A 20006-nucleotide genomic window follows, 5' to 3' on the forward strand; every position below is an offset into this window, starting at 1 on the left:
TCATAGTCGATTGATCGATCCTGGCTTGTTTGCGCCTTCTTCTAACAGTCGTGCTCTCTCTACTCTATCACCCCATGAATTTAGATTCCAAACCCTTTGGAGTTTTTTTTTCGTATTAAAATCACTACTTCTCCGGGACGATTGGTCTGACCGAAAGTGGAATTAATGGAGAATTCGCACAAATTTAAACGAATTGATTATGAAATATTTTGAAGTTGAGAATTAGTAATGTTAGTTAGCATAGTAATGACTTGGTCAAATCTTTTACTATATTTAATTGCGGAATATGTAGCGTTAAGCATGGTAAAATATTTTAAATTTACTACGCAGGCAACTGGGAAGTAACAACTTACAACTGGTGCTAGTTGACCCCATGATAAAAAGCATTCACAGCCAAGCATCACGTGCATATTAATTAGCCCCGAGTTTTAATAATCACAGTAGGACTTCAGTTTCCGCCTTCTTGTCTAACTACATTTTTTGAAACTAAAAAAACATTAAAGAAACCATTAAATTAATTATATAATGTTAACGGGGTTATTCACAAATATTTGCCTCAGCTAGGCCTAATCTGGAAATCAAAACTTAAGGTCATTCAGTATCCATCCAGGGTTCCTATACCATCATCTTGGGATGAGAATACTCAAGGGTCACTCCAAGTACCATCGTCATCACTACCAACGGCCTGAGCGGGCAAAAAAAATATGTAAAGTAAATTTAGACAAAAGCTAAGTTGTGTTTATTTCACATTTCTGAATAGTCTTTCTTTGATTAGTGTGTGTGAGTTACCTGGCGAACTGCATTTGCCTTTTTCAGAATAGCAGTGACTTCGACATTTGTGTGCCCAACCGATTGCGCAAATGGTTTTGTTGTCGTAGTTGGTCTCAGACTGAATGCCTGAAGTCATTAAAGAAAGGGTTAGGGTCCTAAGGAGCAAACAAAATACCATGATTTTGAACTTCGAGTAATTCCTGTCTGAATTGTACATAGAATCGACCTCTACAACAAGCACTAGACTATGACTGGTGGGTGTATAGAAGTTCATGTCACCAACAATAACAAACACAATACAAAAAAAATAAACACTGGAGAACGATGATGGCGTCCTGTTTTTAAGAATATTCCCAGAAGCAGAAAATAACAAATCTGTAATGTCTGGGACGACTGCTTCCCATTTGATCGAAATTTTGAGTACTTTCTGGGTGAACTAGTGAGGCCAGTCAATAAGGAAAACTCATGTGTATATACCAGGTTCTAAAACCCAGGTGCAAGTCAAAAGCTTGAACATAGCGCCAGTTTCTGGGAACTCACTCTTGTTCTTATTTGGTGCAGGAAGTCCTCCTTTTTATCTACACCGCCTGTCTGCCGATTGTCTTTTTGTTTTGCATCAGGGTCATGCAATCCTGATTGCTGTTACATATGTCACAATCATAAGATTCTTTTCAACATAAAATATTAAATGAAATGGCAAGAAAATTGGAGAATCAAAATAGTTGACCTTGCTATTCTGTACGTCTGAGTTCTCAAAAGTATGATTTTGATTCAAAGGGGCAGGCTTAGGTTGCTGAGAAACAGTAGATCCTGAAAGCTTAAGGTCAAATGCATATTTAGAGGCTTTTGGCAATGCCTCAGAATTGTTATCCATGGCTTTCTGATTGGGCTTCATACCCCGCCATTGCTCAGAAGGTAGAGGTGGAGTAGCAGGAGTTACCATAAATTGTGACACTAAAGGGTGCTGTGAATTGGTGTTTTTTGCAAGTTCCTCCATGAATGAGCAAATTTGGGTGTCTGAGCTATGAAGATCAAATGAATGCTGAGATCTAGAATTTTGCACACCATTTTCAACGAAAGGACACTGTAGTTTGCAATTTTCAAGGTTATCTCCATGGTTTTTCCTCCCGGCTGCAGTAACTGTTGAAACAGACTCTGTCAAAGAGATTTGATGAAAAGAATCATAAAAATCATGGTCCTTGCTACAGGGAGATCCGCCAGACTCCCACCTATCAGAATTTGATTCAGACCGTTGACTAATGCGATCAGTTTCTAAAGATGGCGATGATCTATAGAATGTGTCATCGTCTGAGTCTGAAACATCATTTCGCAGAGTGCCAGACACCTCAGGGACCAACTGAAATGAAGGAAAGACACATCTGCTGCTTTCATTATTACAGTATCTATCAGGGAATTTTAGTTTCAGCTTGGAAGTCTCAAATCCATCAATTGGTTGGAATGATATTTTCATGTGCTCGAGTGGAGGAGACGCTGAAGGAGAAAGTACTGGAGGTTTGCTTCCAATCAGGTCTTTAGATGGTCCTGAAAATGTTTGATGTGCAACTTTCTGATTATTTTTCTGCTCAAAGGCTCCGGTAGTTGGATAGCTGGCAGGGCTTTCATTCTGATCGTGCAATAGTTTCCCCTTAGCCCCCAATGTAAACAATCTATTGCTAAGTTCAAAAATACGGGAAGAACTTGTGCTATTATCTTGCTGACTTCTGGAAGCTTGGTATTCTAAATTTCCAGGTAGAAGACTTCTAGAGGCTGCTGTACTGGTTACAATGGAACTGTTGATAGTTTGATAAATTGAATTCCCGGTATTTCCATGTCTGGTTGATGAATCAGCGGGTGAAATTTCACAAGATATCTTCCTAGTTTTTTCATCGTTCTTGGACAAGGGATCTTGTGGAAGAGCATTCTCCAAACTGTAATCCGGTGGTTTTGATGGCTTGAGGCCTAGTAAGCTACCATTCGTCCAGAACATGACAGAACTAACATTAGAAGTTTCTGGTGCAGGCGTCTGAGACTCAGGACTGCTCCTTGCTCTATCGATAATTGGCAGACTAGATATATCATCTCTACAGCCAGACAATACTGTATTTGAAACACATCCCTCAATTGCACCATAATCAATGTCAACTTTCTCCGGAGGATCGACTTTCTGCAGACCTCCTCTATTCAACTGACTCCCTTGTTTCCTTGCCATCTGTCAATTCAGTTTTCACAATTCCTCCATTAATAGAACTGAAAGCTGTAGACGGGGATTGTGGAGATCCCAAAATGGGATCTTGTTCAAAACTTACAGTGATTGTAGGACTGTCAGCCAAAACATTAGATTCGGACTTCAAAGATTGGTATTCCAAATTACTACTTATGAGATCATCCACTCTATCATCTGCTACTTTGTCATCTTCAGAGTAACAACCTTCTATCTTTTTTGTGCAATTTGTATCAGTTTCACACTCTGACTCGATGGTATTAAGTGCATCCATAAATTGATCGGCTTCACTGTCAATGTCTTCAACAAGGATGTCACCAGACTCCAATGTTGGCAGAGCTTCATCACAAGGCATGTCATCATTTTTGCCAATTATTTCCATACTAAGTTCATCAACACCCCAAGTTTCGAAGTTCAATTTTGAGGAACGAGACACTGTATTTCTATCAGGATCAAACTCCTGTGTTGTGCCACTGATATCATACTCCCATGCTGTAGACTCGACTGCATCTGTTTTTTCATCCCAAGTAACATAAGATGAATTACTATAGTTAGGCTGATTTCGTGATGGACTGATCTGAATACCATCATATATATCTGTAGCTTTTTGCTCAAGAGAATGCCTCTTTGCTGGAGAAGACATGGATTGGATTGAGTAACTCGAACAGAATTCACTTTCGATGTAACCACACCCATTTCTCAAGTCTAAATTTGATTGTTCACCGATATCTGATCTTAGTACATCCTCGCTTGAACATGTCAATTGAGAAGTAGAATTCCCACCAGCATTCAGTTGGGTGAACTGGGTTCTGCAAATGTATAAATTGCAAATTTATTCATAATCCACAACAAAGTAGTTTTCATTTTAAACAAATCCAAAGTCAGCATTTCTGCCAGTTTACTTCTCTTTTCCATTTCCACATCCACAGAAGAGCATAAATAGCAATTACCTTCCACCGTGGTAGAAAAATGATGCACCTCTTGATACTTCTCTGATCCTGGGATTTGACCTCCTTTTCTGCTTAAGTTTCTGTACGTCTCAGCATATTTTGACAGACGAACAACATTACCAGAATGGGACAAAAGAACAATGTATAGCATTCATCACACTTTCATTAGGACGAATAATATAGGCTTTTATCGTCTTCCGTATTCCTCTGTTGACCTCACGCATTTATATTTTCATATATTTATTGGAATTATTTTGCTGAGATTAGGAGGATTTCAATTGTTTAAATTTATAGTCTAGTTTATAATCATGATTTCTTATTACATATAGGTAAAAGTTATTAAATCGAGTCAAAACGGCGGAAAATGAGATGAATTTGGATGTGTTGGGCATATCTGCGTGGCGCTGCAAGGAAAGAAGGGAATTAAATAAATGAGAAGTAATGAGCCAAGTCATTCTCGGATTGGAATGGAAAATATGAAAGAAACAAGAATAAGTAAAGTGAGAGAACCACGGCTTGGTGTCTAGTGGAGAATTCAAGAAGAATAAAGCACAGCTCCTTGCTTTCCTTTGGCTTGGATATAGGCAGTGTAATGCATAAAAATTAAGAGAAAGAACAAGCACGAAATACAGTTCATTTGTGGTGCTGAAGGACCATTGCATATTGTGAATTTTTGAAGAATGTGAAGGATGACTATGACAAGAAGGAAATAAAGGAGCATAGCCAAGCAAATCTCCATAAAATCACCATATTTTTAGAAATAATTCGACTAGAATTCTGCATATTTTTCTAACGTGACTTGGGACGAGCCCGAAAGGAAAAAAAACTTGTCAGATTTTAGTGTTATCATTAAATTAAATTGTTGTCGCTTGTATGAGATTATTCAATTGATAAGGGTTAATAAGTGTGCATGTTTCTATTTAACTGAGGTTTCGCTCGAATGTAAGAATCCGATTTGAAGAGACAGATTTGGTTTGGGAAGGGATTTGAATGGTGGATCTGAAATAATATCCATATTACGTGGATTTCAAATCCATCATAATCATCATTACATTTCCATAAGTCGAAGGAGGGTGGATTTAAAATTCATACAACAAAAATCCATCCAAGCAACCAAATGCATTTGAAATCTGTAATTTCAATTCCCTATGTCAAAACCCAACCTAATAGTAAGACGAGATTATGAATATTTGATTATAAATTGATATTATTGCATCGAAGATTGATACAATAAATTCCAATAGTGAAGTCGACCGAATCCAATGTTAGTTTTCATTGATTATTAATTTGAATATTTTTTATTTTGCATGATAATTAGTTACTTGTTAGAATTCAATTTTCACTTTTCTTATTAATAATTAAATTAAAAAAACCCATATCACTACTCATGCTATTACATATTTACTAGTTTCATTTGAGTTAGGTTAATTTAGGTGAGACATGACTAATCGCTCCAACCTGACCACCTTCCACACCAAAGAACTAATAAGTGAGCCCATAAATCTCTTTCCGTCATTCATTTTCGAGCCCAAGACATTCGAAACTGATCACAGTGGATTCAGTTATAGGCAATAGCTGATATGTCGATATGTCAACATTAAAAAAAGCCATATGTTGAGCAATTATCTAAAGCATTCAAGCTAGACAACACATTTAATACCTTTACCTTTCGACTTAGTTTGTTTTTTGAAATGTTCTCAGTGCTTGCTTCACCAGATGCCACTGATGCTTTCTTAAACAAAGTTGGATCTGAATACCTTTTCAAGCATGATCCAGGGCCACATGGGTCAAACCTAGGAGAACAGCAACAGACTTATTCGCATGGCAGAAGAGATCAGGAACCAAATTTTAACAGTCGATCATACCTATCAAGCAGGTGCAAATGAGGACAGCCACGGGAGCCTTCATAAGAGTCCATGATAAACTGAGGCACATCACTGCATGAAAAATGATTTTCTTCACATTGGATATGAGCATGCCAATTAGAACCTGCAATAAGAATTTGATGAGAAGAACCATAAGAGATGGTGTGGCAGTGCCGCAGAAGGAGTAAATATTCATGATGTTCACATGATAAAATAGGGTAAAAAGGAAGTTTTGCTGAGAGTATAATGCAATACGGGAGGTAAAAGAGTGTAGCAGCAACAATCACTTCCTGAAAACTAGGAAAGTGGCAAATCAGCACAGACAATTACAAATTTAGGATATTAACAATACCAGCTGTATAAGCAAAGTGCAAGTGGCTCCTTTGAGCCAGAACAGCCTTCTCAAGTGGAGCAAGTGCAGATTCAATGTGTTGAACACGAGCCATCAACTTGTGGTTTCTAGAAGATGTTCTCATCACATCATCCTGCAATCCATGAAAAAGATCTGCTGCAAACCTACCACATGCAGAAATGTTATTTCAGCTTAAATTGTGGGAGTTTTGAGGTCTCGAGGACGATGATTTCAGCAATCAGTATAATACCAAACATTATTTTTCAGTCAGAAAAAGGGTACAGAATGTAACGCCCTGTTCAACATCAAAATATGAGCACAATGTGAATGGGAAATTCAAGGTGTACGATTGATTGTTCTAACAATTACAACTTATCATTTTACACAGCGAGAACCTATGTAAAGTAGTTGCACACTCTCGCTTTTGAGATATCTTACCCTTGTGTCTAGGGCATGACAGAATGACATCAAAGAGGACTTCTGGGGTATTATTACACACAGAGTCTGACTAAACGTATAACAAGAGAGATCTATAAACTCAAGTGCAATAATGATGTCCTGGTGATTGTAATATCATGTCCCACATTGAAATATTGGGACTAGAAGTCCAAACAAATCAAGCCAATTGCAAGTTTTTCCACCCACTCAAATATTATACAGTTCATATATTCACCAAATTTTAGTCGAGCTTGAAAATACTTGAACATACTATTCAGAAAATTGGAGCCATAATTATTTTGTTTAATAGGTGTTATAATATTATATAAACTAACTAAAAGTTACATGAGCTCACTAGCTTGAGCATGAATTTGAGATTTACTTGATAGGCTCGGCTCAGTGAATAAGTTCAAACCAAGTAAATCGAGCTCAAATTTGAATTCTAGGTCAAGCTGAACTTCAACCCCGAAAAATTTGTATCTCGAGCTCGAACCAACTAAAACAATTTGAGCTCGAGCTCGATAATCAAAAAATGTCTAATATTTGGCTCGATTCGGTTCATATGCAGACCTAGTTGGGACAATACTAATGGATTATAAAAGGTCTACAATAGACACTTGTAGCAACTTTGTAGGTCTTTTTTGTTGGCCAGATAGGGGTGAACATTTCAGATATCAAATTCGTTTGCGATATTTTATTTTCTAATCTGATTTAGTCAGATAGTACAAGGGTCTTCATGAGTTTCATATAATTAGTTATAAAATTCTTAATAGTTAAAAATAAATTAACAGTAAGTGAAAGTGTAATATCAATTTCCGACAATATTTATCCAAACATAAAATATTTGTTATAAAAATCTAAAACGAAGAGTATCACATCATAACATACATTAAAATCTGATATCTTTACCTATTTTGGTAAATACAAAATACCCAAAAGAATTTAATACATTATTAGATAGATATCGGATCAAAAGGAGATTTTCAAATTGGATATATGTGCTTGTTCGAATTTCGGAATTAAGGATTTTTTTTTGCACACCCTCAAGGGAAGACAAAGAGTTGCTTTCAGGACATATTTCGTAATATCTAATTTTCACGGCCCCACCGCATGGGCTCGGGGCATCAAGAGAAGCGGTGTGTGTGGAAAGGGGGGAAGGAAGTCGAAGCAAATCTATAAATCACGAGGTAAGTATACAAACAACCAAACATTCCAGAAACATGATGCATCAGTGAGTTTGGATCTTCTCCTGTCTCCTGATACTAAAAGCTCAAACAAACCATGAACCGTAAACTTATGTCTTTTTACTCAACTTCACTTCTCCAATCACCCGAAAATCATCGACATACAAATCACTCCTTAAAAGCCCCTCCAAATGGAATTAAAGGAATATTTATTTTGCAGAAAATATATGTCCAATTTACCTTCTACAAATTAAGCAATCCTTGTTCATGTCCGAGATGAATTTAAAATGACTGTTCTGCAACATCACACCTCTAACTCGCTGCCAACCTCCCTGGATAGGTGCATTATGCACGGGCTTTAATGTCTTGACAATCTTTAACCTCATAGCTCAATTAGTTAGATTTGTACTTAAATTTCTCACACTAGGAATTTTCGATCATTTAAATGAAAGCGTTTTAGCAAAATATTACGCATAACATAACCCATCACAACACCAAAAATTTTGGATTCGATCACATATTAAATCGATTTCCCAGAAACAACATAACTTAAAAACGACCAAAATTCAAACTCTAAATCGAACAACTCTCACTACAATAGGAAAAATGCGCAAGCCAGCATCCACAACGTAAGAACACCCATTTCCAAATAAAACCAATTAAAGAACCAAACTAACAATGTTAAGCAAATAAAACTTAAAACACCAATAATAATCATAATAATAATAATAATAGAAGAAGAACCTCAACCAACAGACAGTTGAACAACGAAACAGCTAAAGAAAATCAGTGAAAAACTCACTCAGCTAGATCGCCGAGCTGACGTAAGACGCCGACGAGGCCAGAAACGGCGATTCCTTCCAAAATCTCCTTGGGATCTTCCTTGTTAACCTGTCTGTACAGCTCCGGCGCTCCGAGTGCGTACTCACTCCTCACCTCCAATCTCACCAACGGCATCGTTTTACCAACGATCACAGTAAACGAGGAATTCCGAGAGACTCGATACTTCACTCTCGTATACGCCAGGACAGAACGGACACAAATGCGAAATGAATGCACCGAAATAAATGAAGGAATGATGCGTTTGCGTGAGAGAGAGAGTGTGTATTAGGTAGGGAATAGCAGCAGTTTAACTGCGGAGAGAGTGACGTAACGGATCCATTTTTGTGTGTGTGTGTCACGGCATAAAATATAACTTACGCGTGCGTTAAATCAGAAGACGTTGCCCACGCCGCAAGCCCCATTCCGCCTCAAATTTGAACCGTCAGGAGCCAAGCAGAAGTTTGGGGTGAATTCAGATTATTGGACTCTTTGCTTTTTAAAATTGATGTTTTCCAAAGTAAATTATGTTACTAGATATGTATGACTAACCTCCTAAAATAATTATATTTATAGTTTAATATACGAATAATCTTTTCAAAATAATATATATGTGCAGACAGTTGTAGTTTTTAACATGTCATCGTGCTTTTTGACAAATTCTAATAGTGCGCCTATCATTGTGTTAAAAGCATGTCAATGTTCTTTTTACTTATTATTTCACCGGACATAGCATAGTATTTGCTGGCTGCAATTAGGATCCTATATAAGTTGGATAAATTAATATACAAAGCATGTGAGTGTTCTACTTTTTTTTTGTTGAATTTACACTGTTCTTTTTTTTTTATCTCTCTTACTTATTATAATTTAAACACAAACACTCGATTCAATAGGTTCCCATGTCATTATAATTGAAACAATACATTTTTATTTTTTTTAAAAAAATATCATTCAATAAATTTAAGAAGTTTCTCCATTCTATACATAGAGATGGAGGAATAAAAAAATATGAGTAGATCTCTTGTGAGACGGTCTCACGAATCTTTATCTGTGAGACGGGTCAACCCTACCGATATGCACAATAAAAAGTAATATTCTTTTATGAATGACCCAAATAAGATATTTGTCTCATAAAATACGACACGTGAGACCGTCTCATACAAGTTTTTGTCGATAAGTGTATCTTATACTTTATATTTAATTTTCTTTAAATATCTCAAGTATCAATTTTAAATAAAAAGGAGCAGATCTTGTTTACTTGCCCTTGTCCAAACAAACAATCCAAGATCACCAGATCTAGTTGTATTTTTTTCCCCTTAATTAAAAGTTTTAGGCAGCATCAAATGTCAGTCAACGTTGTTGACTTTGACCTTTTGGTAGGATTAAGGGTTTTTACTTAATTTAGAGCGCGTTATGTATATATCTTTGCATTTAATAATCTCACCCACTACTCTTAATTAAAAACAGAAAACAAAATTTATGAATTGGGAGTAGTGACCATTGTCATTTATTAGATCTCACAGAGATCTTCTATTCATTTATTATTTTATTTATTTTCAAGGACTTATTTAAAAAAAAAAAAATTTGATAACAATAATAAATTTATTACGGGTCAAATGACAGAGCTGCTGCCTTAATAGAAGTAGGACATTGTTTATTTTATCTAGTACTTTTACATACGATTTAAAATATTTAAATTATATTATTTTTGTTTTTTTGTTTTAAAACACTCTGTCAAGTAACTTGAGTTAAATAGACAGCTCTTTCTTGATGGTGTGCAAGTCTTGGGATAAGCTGAACTAGCCCAAATTGGATTAGTTTTGATATTTAGTTATAAATTGTTTCATAAAAAGTAGCTTAGATTTTTTTAAAAAATTATCGACTATTATCGTTGGTTTAGTTCAAGTTAGACTATATTTTTCATAGATGATAAATTCATATATATATATATATATATATATGTTAGTTCTGCTATTTTGATAATTTTGGTTATTTCTTTCGATTATTTCAAATCTTTTACTGTCGTAGAATATTTGTCATACTATTTCATAAAATTTTGATCAACTCGGCTCCGAGCCTCCGACCAAATACTCACCCTGCCTTTTTTGTTATCTCATCCATTAAATGTAGAAACCAGTTAGATCGATCTTAACACATGGGCACTGTCCTAACATTTGATAATATGAAGATAAGCTGGGTCATTTTTCATGTGATGCAACGTACGGGGCGACACGAACAAAATATGACTTGTTTAAAAATATTGGATTAAATGTTGGGTAATATCCACGTAAAATAAAATAAAATTGTAGAAACTAGAGGTACCAAAACGAACCAGCGGGACGAGCCGCCTCGCCTTTTAGGTGGGTTGGGAAAACAACAATACAACACTGTTATTTTAGGTAGCAGGACGGGCCAACCGAAGATGTTTGTGTTTAATTTGGTGGGTTGAGACATGTTAGTCCGCAATCTGCCACAACCTACAATTAGATGAGCGGCCCGTCATTTGGTGGGTTGGGAAATTGTCAACTCAACCCACCTATTTTATATGGCGGAGTGGATTAATCCGACGGACCCAAAAAAAAAAAACTTAAATATAATTTATTTGTATGTTAAAATAAAAAATTCATATTTAACTGCCCATAAAAATATAGGGGTATAAAAACTTTGTTAAATTTTTGAAATTCAAAATATTTAATAATTCCGGGGTATCAAAACTTTTAATTGAACAAGTTGGGAAAAAATATTTTTTCACTCTATTTTTTATGTTGATATATACACTAAATATTAAAAATTAATTAATGTAAGCTCCTTTTTAAATGAATAATTTAAAAAATGTATAAACGATACATTTATTCAATAACATTTTATTTTAAGATATTAAGATTATTTTTTATTGGACATTATGATTAATAAGAAAATAAGTTTTCTATCTTATAAAAAAATTAAGAAAATATATAGTAGATTATTAAAACAAGAATGAAACATCTTTTGATTTGAAAAAAATGAAATAATGCATATATAAATGAAATAAAAGTAGCAATCAATTTAGTTTATAATAGTTTTAATTTTTACCATGTGTTTTATTTTGTATTTATAGATATTAACAAATTTAATTATCTTTTTTGGTAGTTTTTGACTATCTAATTTAGTATTTGAGAGTCATTAACAACAAGTAGGTATCTTGTGAGACGGTCTCACGAATCTTTATCTGTGAGATCGACCAAATATATCGATATTCACAATAAAAAGTAATATTCACAATAAAAAGTAATATTTTTTCATGAATGACCAAAATAAAATATCCGTCTCGCAAAATACGACCCGTGAGACCGTCTTACACAAGTTTTTTACAATAACAAATTACCTAGAAACAAATAAAATGTTAATATTGTCAACTTATGCAACAAAAAGTAAAAATTGAGTATATTTATAAAATAATAGATTGTAAATTTTATTCCCGCAATTGGAATAATCATCATCAAATATCAAGACATGTCAAAATAGATATGTAGGATATCCACTTCAAATATATATATATATATCTTAACAATATTAAACACAATAAAATCTAATCTTATTCTTAGAAGATAATCATCAAAATATCCACAAAAGAAAATTAGGCAACCATTAACTAACCTACTTTAAAAAAAAGCCATAAAAACATGCAATTAACAAAACTGGACAAAACGAAATTTTATAAAAATAAAATAAAATAAAATAAATATTATTAAATTTTCTAATAAAGTTATTAAGACATTAATATTACAATATGTTTATTAAGACATTAATATTACAATATTCTAAAAAATCTGATTAGCCAATAGAAGCACACATAAAATTTAATGTCACGTTTTTTAATTGAAACCTGATTTGTTTTAAATATTTCTAAAACTTCGACTAATTTGGTTATCGACCGAAATGACAGATTTTTTATCGGTTCGATTCATCTGGTTTTAGTAGTAAACTTCGGCTGGTTGGGATTTTAAAGTTTTTTTTTTTAATTTTTATGTTGGTTTAAAGAAAGTTCGGTTTCGACCGATACTCACCCCTATTTCTACGGAAAATGCTTTGGCTAAGATGATGGTAGTGAAGGGGTTGCAGCGGGCTAACAAGATGGCCAAAGAACTCTCCTCCTCATTTAATGTATGAGATACATGCCCGGCAGTAGGGTGCGTAGGCTCTTCTCTTCGGCAGTAGGTTCAAGCACACGACTATTAGGATTGACAGATGGCGTGTCCATTTGCCAACGTTAGGGATTGTTTTGCCAACACTATTACGCTGTTAACTAGGACACCAAAAACTGGCCACCGCCTCGGCTTTTGCACGGTGATAATCTCCTTCGTTAGGGCCTTCAATATGAATTGGATGATATGTAACTCGAGCTGCTGTTGGGCAGTTGGAAAAAGGTAGGCGGGCGGTTGCCCATGTAAACCTAATCAATACCAATTTAGTGGGCTTAAAATAAAATTGGGTCACAAACCATCAAATACTATTAATTCATAAAATTATATTTTAAAAATTTACTAACTAGTGAAAGTAAATAATCGAATAAATTAATACAATAACAATTTTCAATGTCACTTCAATATTTTTCGATATTATATCAGTATTTTTAAGTGTCACAATCGAATATTAAAAATCAGTGTACCAAAACCAAAATTTGAAAACTTAATATGTTTTAATCCACTAAATTGTTCAATTTTGGGGTTTGCTAAACTATGTTTTCAAAGTTTTATTTTACTACAATAACTTAGATTTTATTTTGGTTTTGGTTCTTTATTTGCCCAAAACTATTAAATTCACCGAATATTGCTTATTTGACCGTGATGTCTTTCTACGTTACTCATGTCAAAAGAATAAATCATATATTACACACATTGAAATCTACCAACACAAATAAAGGGAAGCAACAACATTTTTTCCTCTATGGAAGATCGTTTTGCTTTATTTTTCATTTTTGTTTAGATAAATTTAATGCGTGTAAATATAGGGATTATTCTCGTCACAAGTGTCGATGAGAGCAACAATGTCAAATAAACCATTGATTTTGTGTTTCGCGAAAAAAAACCCAAAAAATGATGTAAATCAATTTTTACAAATTACATGAATAAAACTCAAAACATGCGAAGTAACATGGCTAAAATTGTGAATTTTCCCTTGATGTTTAGTCAATAATTTGACCAAATAGCCGAAAATAAAAATTTAATGTATCCAAACAAAACTTTGAAAATTTAATGAAAGAAAACTTAAAATTGGATTAATTATGTGAACCAAAAAAAAAATTCCCATAAAAATTATAGAAGGTATCGAAAATAATTTTGCAGGGATCACAAAAACATTAAAGTGGGCTCAATGCGTTTTAAAACTTAACCACTTTTTTTCCCAGAAAGAATTAAAACTTTCATTAATTGTCGGATAACCCATCGGAAGATAAATTGGCAACATTATTTTCAGGAATTAAATGCCTGCCACGACAAATACTAGTAGATATGGTCATTTATATTATCGTAAGGATAGTATCTTAATGTTAGATCCAAATATCCAAACATGTGTGATTCATGAAAATATATGTACCACACATAGCTAAATTAAAATCGGCTCATTGGATGTATTTATGCTAGTATCTCATCAGCCTTAAATAATAGAAACTAAAATTTATCAAGGAAAAATAGTTTTCCGTCCACTAATTTGTTTAATTTAGAGTTTTGATCAATTGGTTTTGGTTTTTTCATTTTTAATTGATGTTATTTTGATCTAATTGTTTATGTGATACAAAACTGCTCACGTGGCCCCAAAATGTTGACTTATAATATCAAAAATTGTTGAATTAACATAACAAGTTGGTGACTTTTCAAATTACACATTAATAATTTGACCAAAATAGCCCGAAAGTAAAAAATAATATATCAAAACTAAATTTGAAAATTGATTGAACAAGTTAATGTACAAAAGAAATCAATTTTGCATTTATTAAATACCGATAAACTTAATCTAATATATTAAATTGGAAAGGTAAAAGGTACAATATAATTGCACAAAATACACTCAGTGAACTTCTCATTGAGCTAATATTCTCTGCGTAACGAATTTGATCATTTTCAGTCTCTCTGTTAATATGCAAATTCTCACAATATGTCTGTGAAAATTCTCGTCGACCTAACAACCCCTAGTAAATTTGAACATTTTAGTACATTTTTTATATTTTTTTCAGCGTGTTGTCTCTATGAGAAAATAACACCAAATATCTATTCGCATTCAATATATGATTAATTGGCTCAATTAAATCGAAACAATTGTGAGAAACTTTGATTTGTAGTAGAAGATGGGCATTTTTTAGGAATTAATTGACTAAGATGTTGAACTAATGCTCTCATTTATAATGATATTAATTCAACGAGAATTTTAATTTGTTCAATATTTTAGCCAATTGATTTTGAAAAATTAACTTTTCTACTACAAATCCAAGTTTCTAACAATTTTTTCGATTTAGTCGCACCAATTAATCTTATATTGAACACGAAAAAGAAAGAAATGCATGAAAAAAATGTGATAACAGATAAGTCAGTCGACGTTATATTAATATATTTCGGTGTCACGTTAACATTTCAATGAAATATGATTGAAAAAAATTTCAAAGCTAGTATATCAAAATTAAAATTTGAAAACTTAATCGAATATCCAAATTTAAAAAATTTCGTGGGCCAAAAAGTTAACTTTCCTAAATTTAATTTCCGATACTTTGTTGTGGCCATTGTAAAAATTATATACAAACTTAACCATACCGAAGGCTCTTTCACAAGAGAGATGATATTTCGTCATCATTCAGGTTTGTCACCGACATAAACACAATTGAATTCAAGTGAACCATGCAACCTTTTTAAACTAAAATATTCAAACAAGATGTGTTATTGATTTTCCATATCTAAGATGGAAACGTAATCTTCCGAGTAAATTTCAATATTAGTGTTTTTTTCATATATTAATCTCTATGCAATTTTGGTTCACTGTGTCATTAAATTTCATTTTTATTCTGCTAAATTTGTTTTTATTTTTATTCGATCACTTTTAGTCATTTTTCCAATGTGACACATATAAGATGTCAAACTGACGTCTACGTATGCAATGTTATAACATATTTTCAAATTAAAAATGACTAAAACGTAAAAAATGAAAAGCTCAAGACTAAAATTGAAATTTGATAATATTGACTGAGCGAATCAAGAAATATATAGGAATAATAAAATTATAATTTTTTTCTTTATGATTGTGTTTCATAAGAATAATTTATTATTATTATTTTAAAAATATTGATAACAAAATCAGATGTGTGCTCAAATAATATGAATGCATTTACTCTACACATCTTTATAAGATTTTGACTTTTTTCCTCACCCATTATTACTTCAACGTGCATCTTTATTCCACTAAGATTAAATATTATTTCATTATTTTTTTAAAAAATATTACTTAGAACATATAAGAAATAAGTTAAATTTTGGAGTGTGGTTATGGTATATATGATCTTATTTGATTAAATGTATTATTTACAGAAAAAAGTTAAACCTTCCAGTTTTTTACGCACTTTTTGATTGATACAAAAAGTTTTTTGCATTATCTGAACCCGTATAATGAAAATTGATATAAAACATTAAAATTATGATATAAATATATGATATTTGAGTACCAACTGATTTAGATATAATACAAAAAATAATATTTTGAGTATAAAATTGGAACAACTATATAAATATCAACAATTACTACATTTGTTTGAGTACTCAATTATCTTATATTATTATAGACATTTGATACTCATATATGATATGTAGCATCACATTTTCAGTGTTTTGTACTGTTTTTTATCTGAGAAAATACACAAATCATTAATATCAATACTTATTACACATGTTTGGGTAATCAAAAATCATATATCAGCACTTAATTTGAAATATTTAATACTCAAATATCATATATTAGTACTATATTTTTAATATTTTGTATCGATTTTCATCCGAAACACATGTATATATATTTTTTATACAGAAAAAGACAACAAATAAAAGAAATGTTTGGAGATTTATTGATCATTTCTCGTCTACTTGTATGAAATTAATTGAGCGTCCCCCTACATTGTTCGCCCATTAAAATCATCATGTGTTAAATTGTTCCCATAAAATAAAATAAAGGCAGTTGATTTAAAACTTTAACCATCCAACAATATACCTGTCAAGACTGTGTTTGTCTTTTAGTTACGTTGAGTAAGTTTTCGAACCGACACGATAGTTTATAAATGATATTAGTCAAGGTAAATGATATTAGACAAATTTTGTGTGAAAAGTTCACTCGAAAAAGTGTTGATAGAGAAAATCAAAATCTTAATCATCAACTTAATTTCATCTACTTTATCAACTACGAAAAAACTTGTTTGAGACGGTCTCACGGATCGTATTTTGTGAGATAGATCTCTTATTTGGATCATCCATGAAAAAATACAACTTTTGTGCTAAGAGTATTACTTTTATTGTAAATATCAAAGGGTTGACCCATCTCACAGATAAAGATTCGTGACACCGTCTCACAATAGACATATTCTATCAATTAAAACATCCGTAGAGAGCTAGTCCATTCCCCTTGTTTCTACTATGGATGCAGAATTTTACGTGTTAGCCACATAAGCTCTCAAACAAACACCCAAGATCATTGGGTCTACGCTTGAATTTTTTACCACATGATCCAGTATAATATTCTATGCCCGTCTCAAATTTTGTTGAGTGAATTAAATAAAGATAAATAGGAAATCTGTCTATAAATTTGATTCTCCCAATTTTGTGATCTATCTAAAAAACAGACCTGATAACGTTGCTCATGACTCAATAGTTCATGTGTCTCTAAGATTCTACGTATAAGAATATGTTTTGAGATAAAGTTTTCCCAATTAAAAATAATACATTAGAAATCGTGTTTATGAACAATCTAATTTTGAAAAAGGATGACCGAAGAATATATCGACAACAAATAGGAAATGCATTAACGCGTTTTATACGCGGTAGGATGCGTTCAGACGGAACGCGTTTTATACACGTTTTCACGCTGACAGGAAGCTCTATAAATAGAGCTCCTCCTTTCATTTTGAAATCATCCATTCTTCGAGTTTTCTCTCATCTTATAAGCATTTGAGTGCTTAGTTCTATAATATTTGTGAGGTGTTTTGTTCTCCTGTATTAAGAGAGTGTGTGTTCTCTTTGGAAACACAGTGAGTGAGTTGTACACCACAAAATATTATAGTGGAATTCTTTTCATCTTGTCCGTGGTTTTTACCCTAATAATTTTTAGGGATTTTCCACGTAAATCTCGGTTTTCAGTTTATTCTTTATTTTCGGGTTTTATTATCTCAAATTCCGCACGTGGGACCAACAAGTGGTATCAGAGCATTGGTTTAAAATTTCTTAAAATTCTGAGTATGCTCTGTGGTTGCAGCCTAGACTGATCTTCCACATCAAAAAAGATTTTTTGATATTTTTTATTTAAGGCGGGATTATTTTGTCCGGTCTACTAAAATTGTTGTAGACATAATGACGGTAAGGATACGAGATAGCAAAGTTCAATAGAAGCAATTTTATGCTCTGGAAAATAAAGATACAAGCAGTTTTAAGAAAGGAAAATTGCTTGGCGGCTATTGGAGATAGACCGGTGGAGATTACGGATGATGGAAAGTGGAATGAGATGAATGATAATGATGTTGCCAATTTACACTTGGCTATAGCAGACGAAGTTTTGTCAAGTATATCTGAGATAATAACAGCCAAAGTTATCTGGGATACTCTGACAAAGATGTACGAGGTCAAGTCGCTACACAACATGATTTTCCTAAAGAGAAGACTTTATACTCTTCGGATGGCGGAATCTTCATTGATGACCGACCATATCAATACACTAAATACTTTATTTGCCTAACTCACTTCCATGAGGCATAAAATATGGAAAAATGAACGTGCGGAGCTTCTACTTCAAAGTCTACCAGATTCATATGATCAACTTATTATCAACATAACCAACAATATTCTGATGGGCTTTCTAAGATTTGACGATGTCTTAACTGCGATTCTCGGAGAAGAAAGCCGGCGCAAGAATAAGGAAGACAGATTGGTAACTTCGAAGCAGGCAGAGGCTTTGTCGATGATAAGAGGAAGATTTATGGACCGTGACTCCAGTGGGAGCAAAAGGCGAGGTAGATCAAAGTCAAGAAGTAAGAAGAAAAATATTTACTGCTTTAAATGTGGCGGTAAAGGGCACTTCAAGAAAAAGTGTATGAGTATCGATAAAAGCTCTCAAGGAGATGTGGTCAGTACTTCAGGCAATGGTGAAATATTATTCAGCAAAGCAGCAAATGTTGCAGAAGGTAGGCACAAATTTTGTGACACATGGATTATGGATTCAGGAGCGACGTGGCATATGACGTCTCCGAGAGAATGGTTTGATCATTATGAACCAGTCTCAGGAGGATCTGTATTCATGGGAAATGATCATGCCTTGGAAATCGCTGGGGTCGGTACTGTCAAAATTAAAATGTTTGATGGCACCATTCGCACCATACATGAGGTACGACATGTGAAATAACTGACGAAAAATCTTTTGTTCTTGGGGCAATTGGATGACATCGGGTGCAAAACTCGTATAGAGAACGAGATCATGAAAATTGTGAAAGGCGCGCTTTTGGTTATGAAGGCGGAAAAGGTTGCTGCAAATCTGTATGTACTTTTGGGAGAAACACACAAAGAGGCAGAACTAACTGTTGCATCAATTGGTTCAGAAGAAGAATTAACAATGTTATAGCATAGAAAGCTCGGGTATATGTCAGAACGAGGGTTGAAAATTCTCTCAGAACGGAAGCTGCTGCCGGGACTTACAAAAGTGTCACTACCCTTTTGTGAGCACTGTGTTTCCAGTAAACAGCACAGATTAAAGTTTGACACTTCTACTGCCAGGAGTAATAGCATATTGAAGCTGATTCATTCGGATGTTTGGCAAGCACCGGTTGTATCCATAGGAGGAGCGAGATACTTTGTCTCGTTCATTGATGATTTCTCTAGAAAATGTTGGGTGTATCCAATCAAGAAAAAATCAGACGCTTTCCAGATCTTCAAAGATTTCAAAGCGCGGGTTGAACTTGATTCAGAAAAGAAAATCAAGTGTTTGAGGACTGACTATGGAAAAGAATACACCAGTGACGAATTTGATGCATATTGTCAACATGAGGGCATCAAGAGACAGTTCACGACGGCTTACACACCTCAACAGAATAGAGTGACGGAACGGATGAGCACGACCTTGTTGGACAAAACAAGAGCTATGTTAAGAACTGGGGGTCTAGAAAAGTCATTTTGGGCAGAAGCAGTCAAAACCGCT

General features: G+C 33.6%; 1 protein-coding gene across 1 annotated transcript; it reads right to left on the bottom strand.

Annotated features, from left to right (window-relative positions):
* Window positions 1–339: 339 nt before the first annotated feature.
* Window positions 340–9034, bottom strand: LOC142522222 (protein SCAR3-like). Its single transcript, XM_075625419.1, is given in 10 exon segments — window positions 340–685; window positions 790–897; window positions 1312–1410; window positions 1499–2950; window positions 2952–3801; window positions 3943–4022; window positions 5603–5735; window positions 5808–5931; window positions 6160–6323; window positions 8584–9034. Coding segments are annotated over 10 exon segments (3207 nt in total). The 5' UTR covers window positions 8739–9034; the 3' UTR covers window positions 340–643.
* Between the last annotated feature and the right edge of the window lie 10972 nt (window positions 9035–20006).

Source organism: Primulina tabacum, chromosome 13, assembly GCF_025594145.1.
Source record: "Primulina tabacum isolate GXHZ01 chromosome 13, ASM2559414v2, whole genome shotgun sequence".
In the NCBI taxonomy this organism is placed as follows: Eukaryota; Viridiplantae; Streptophyta; class Magnoliopsida; order Lamiales; family Gesneriaceae; genus Primulina; species Primulina tabacum.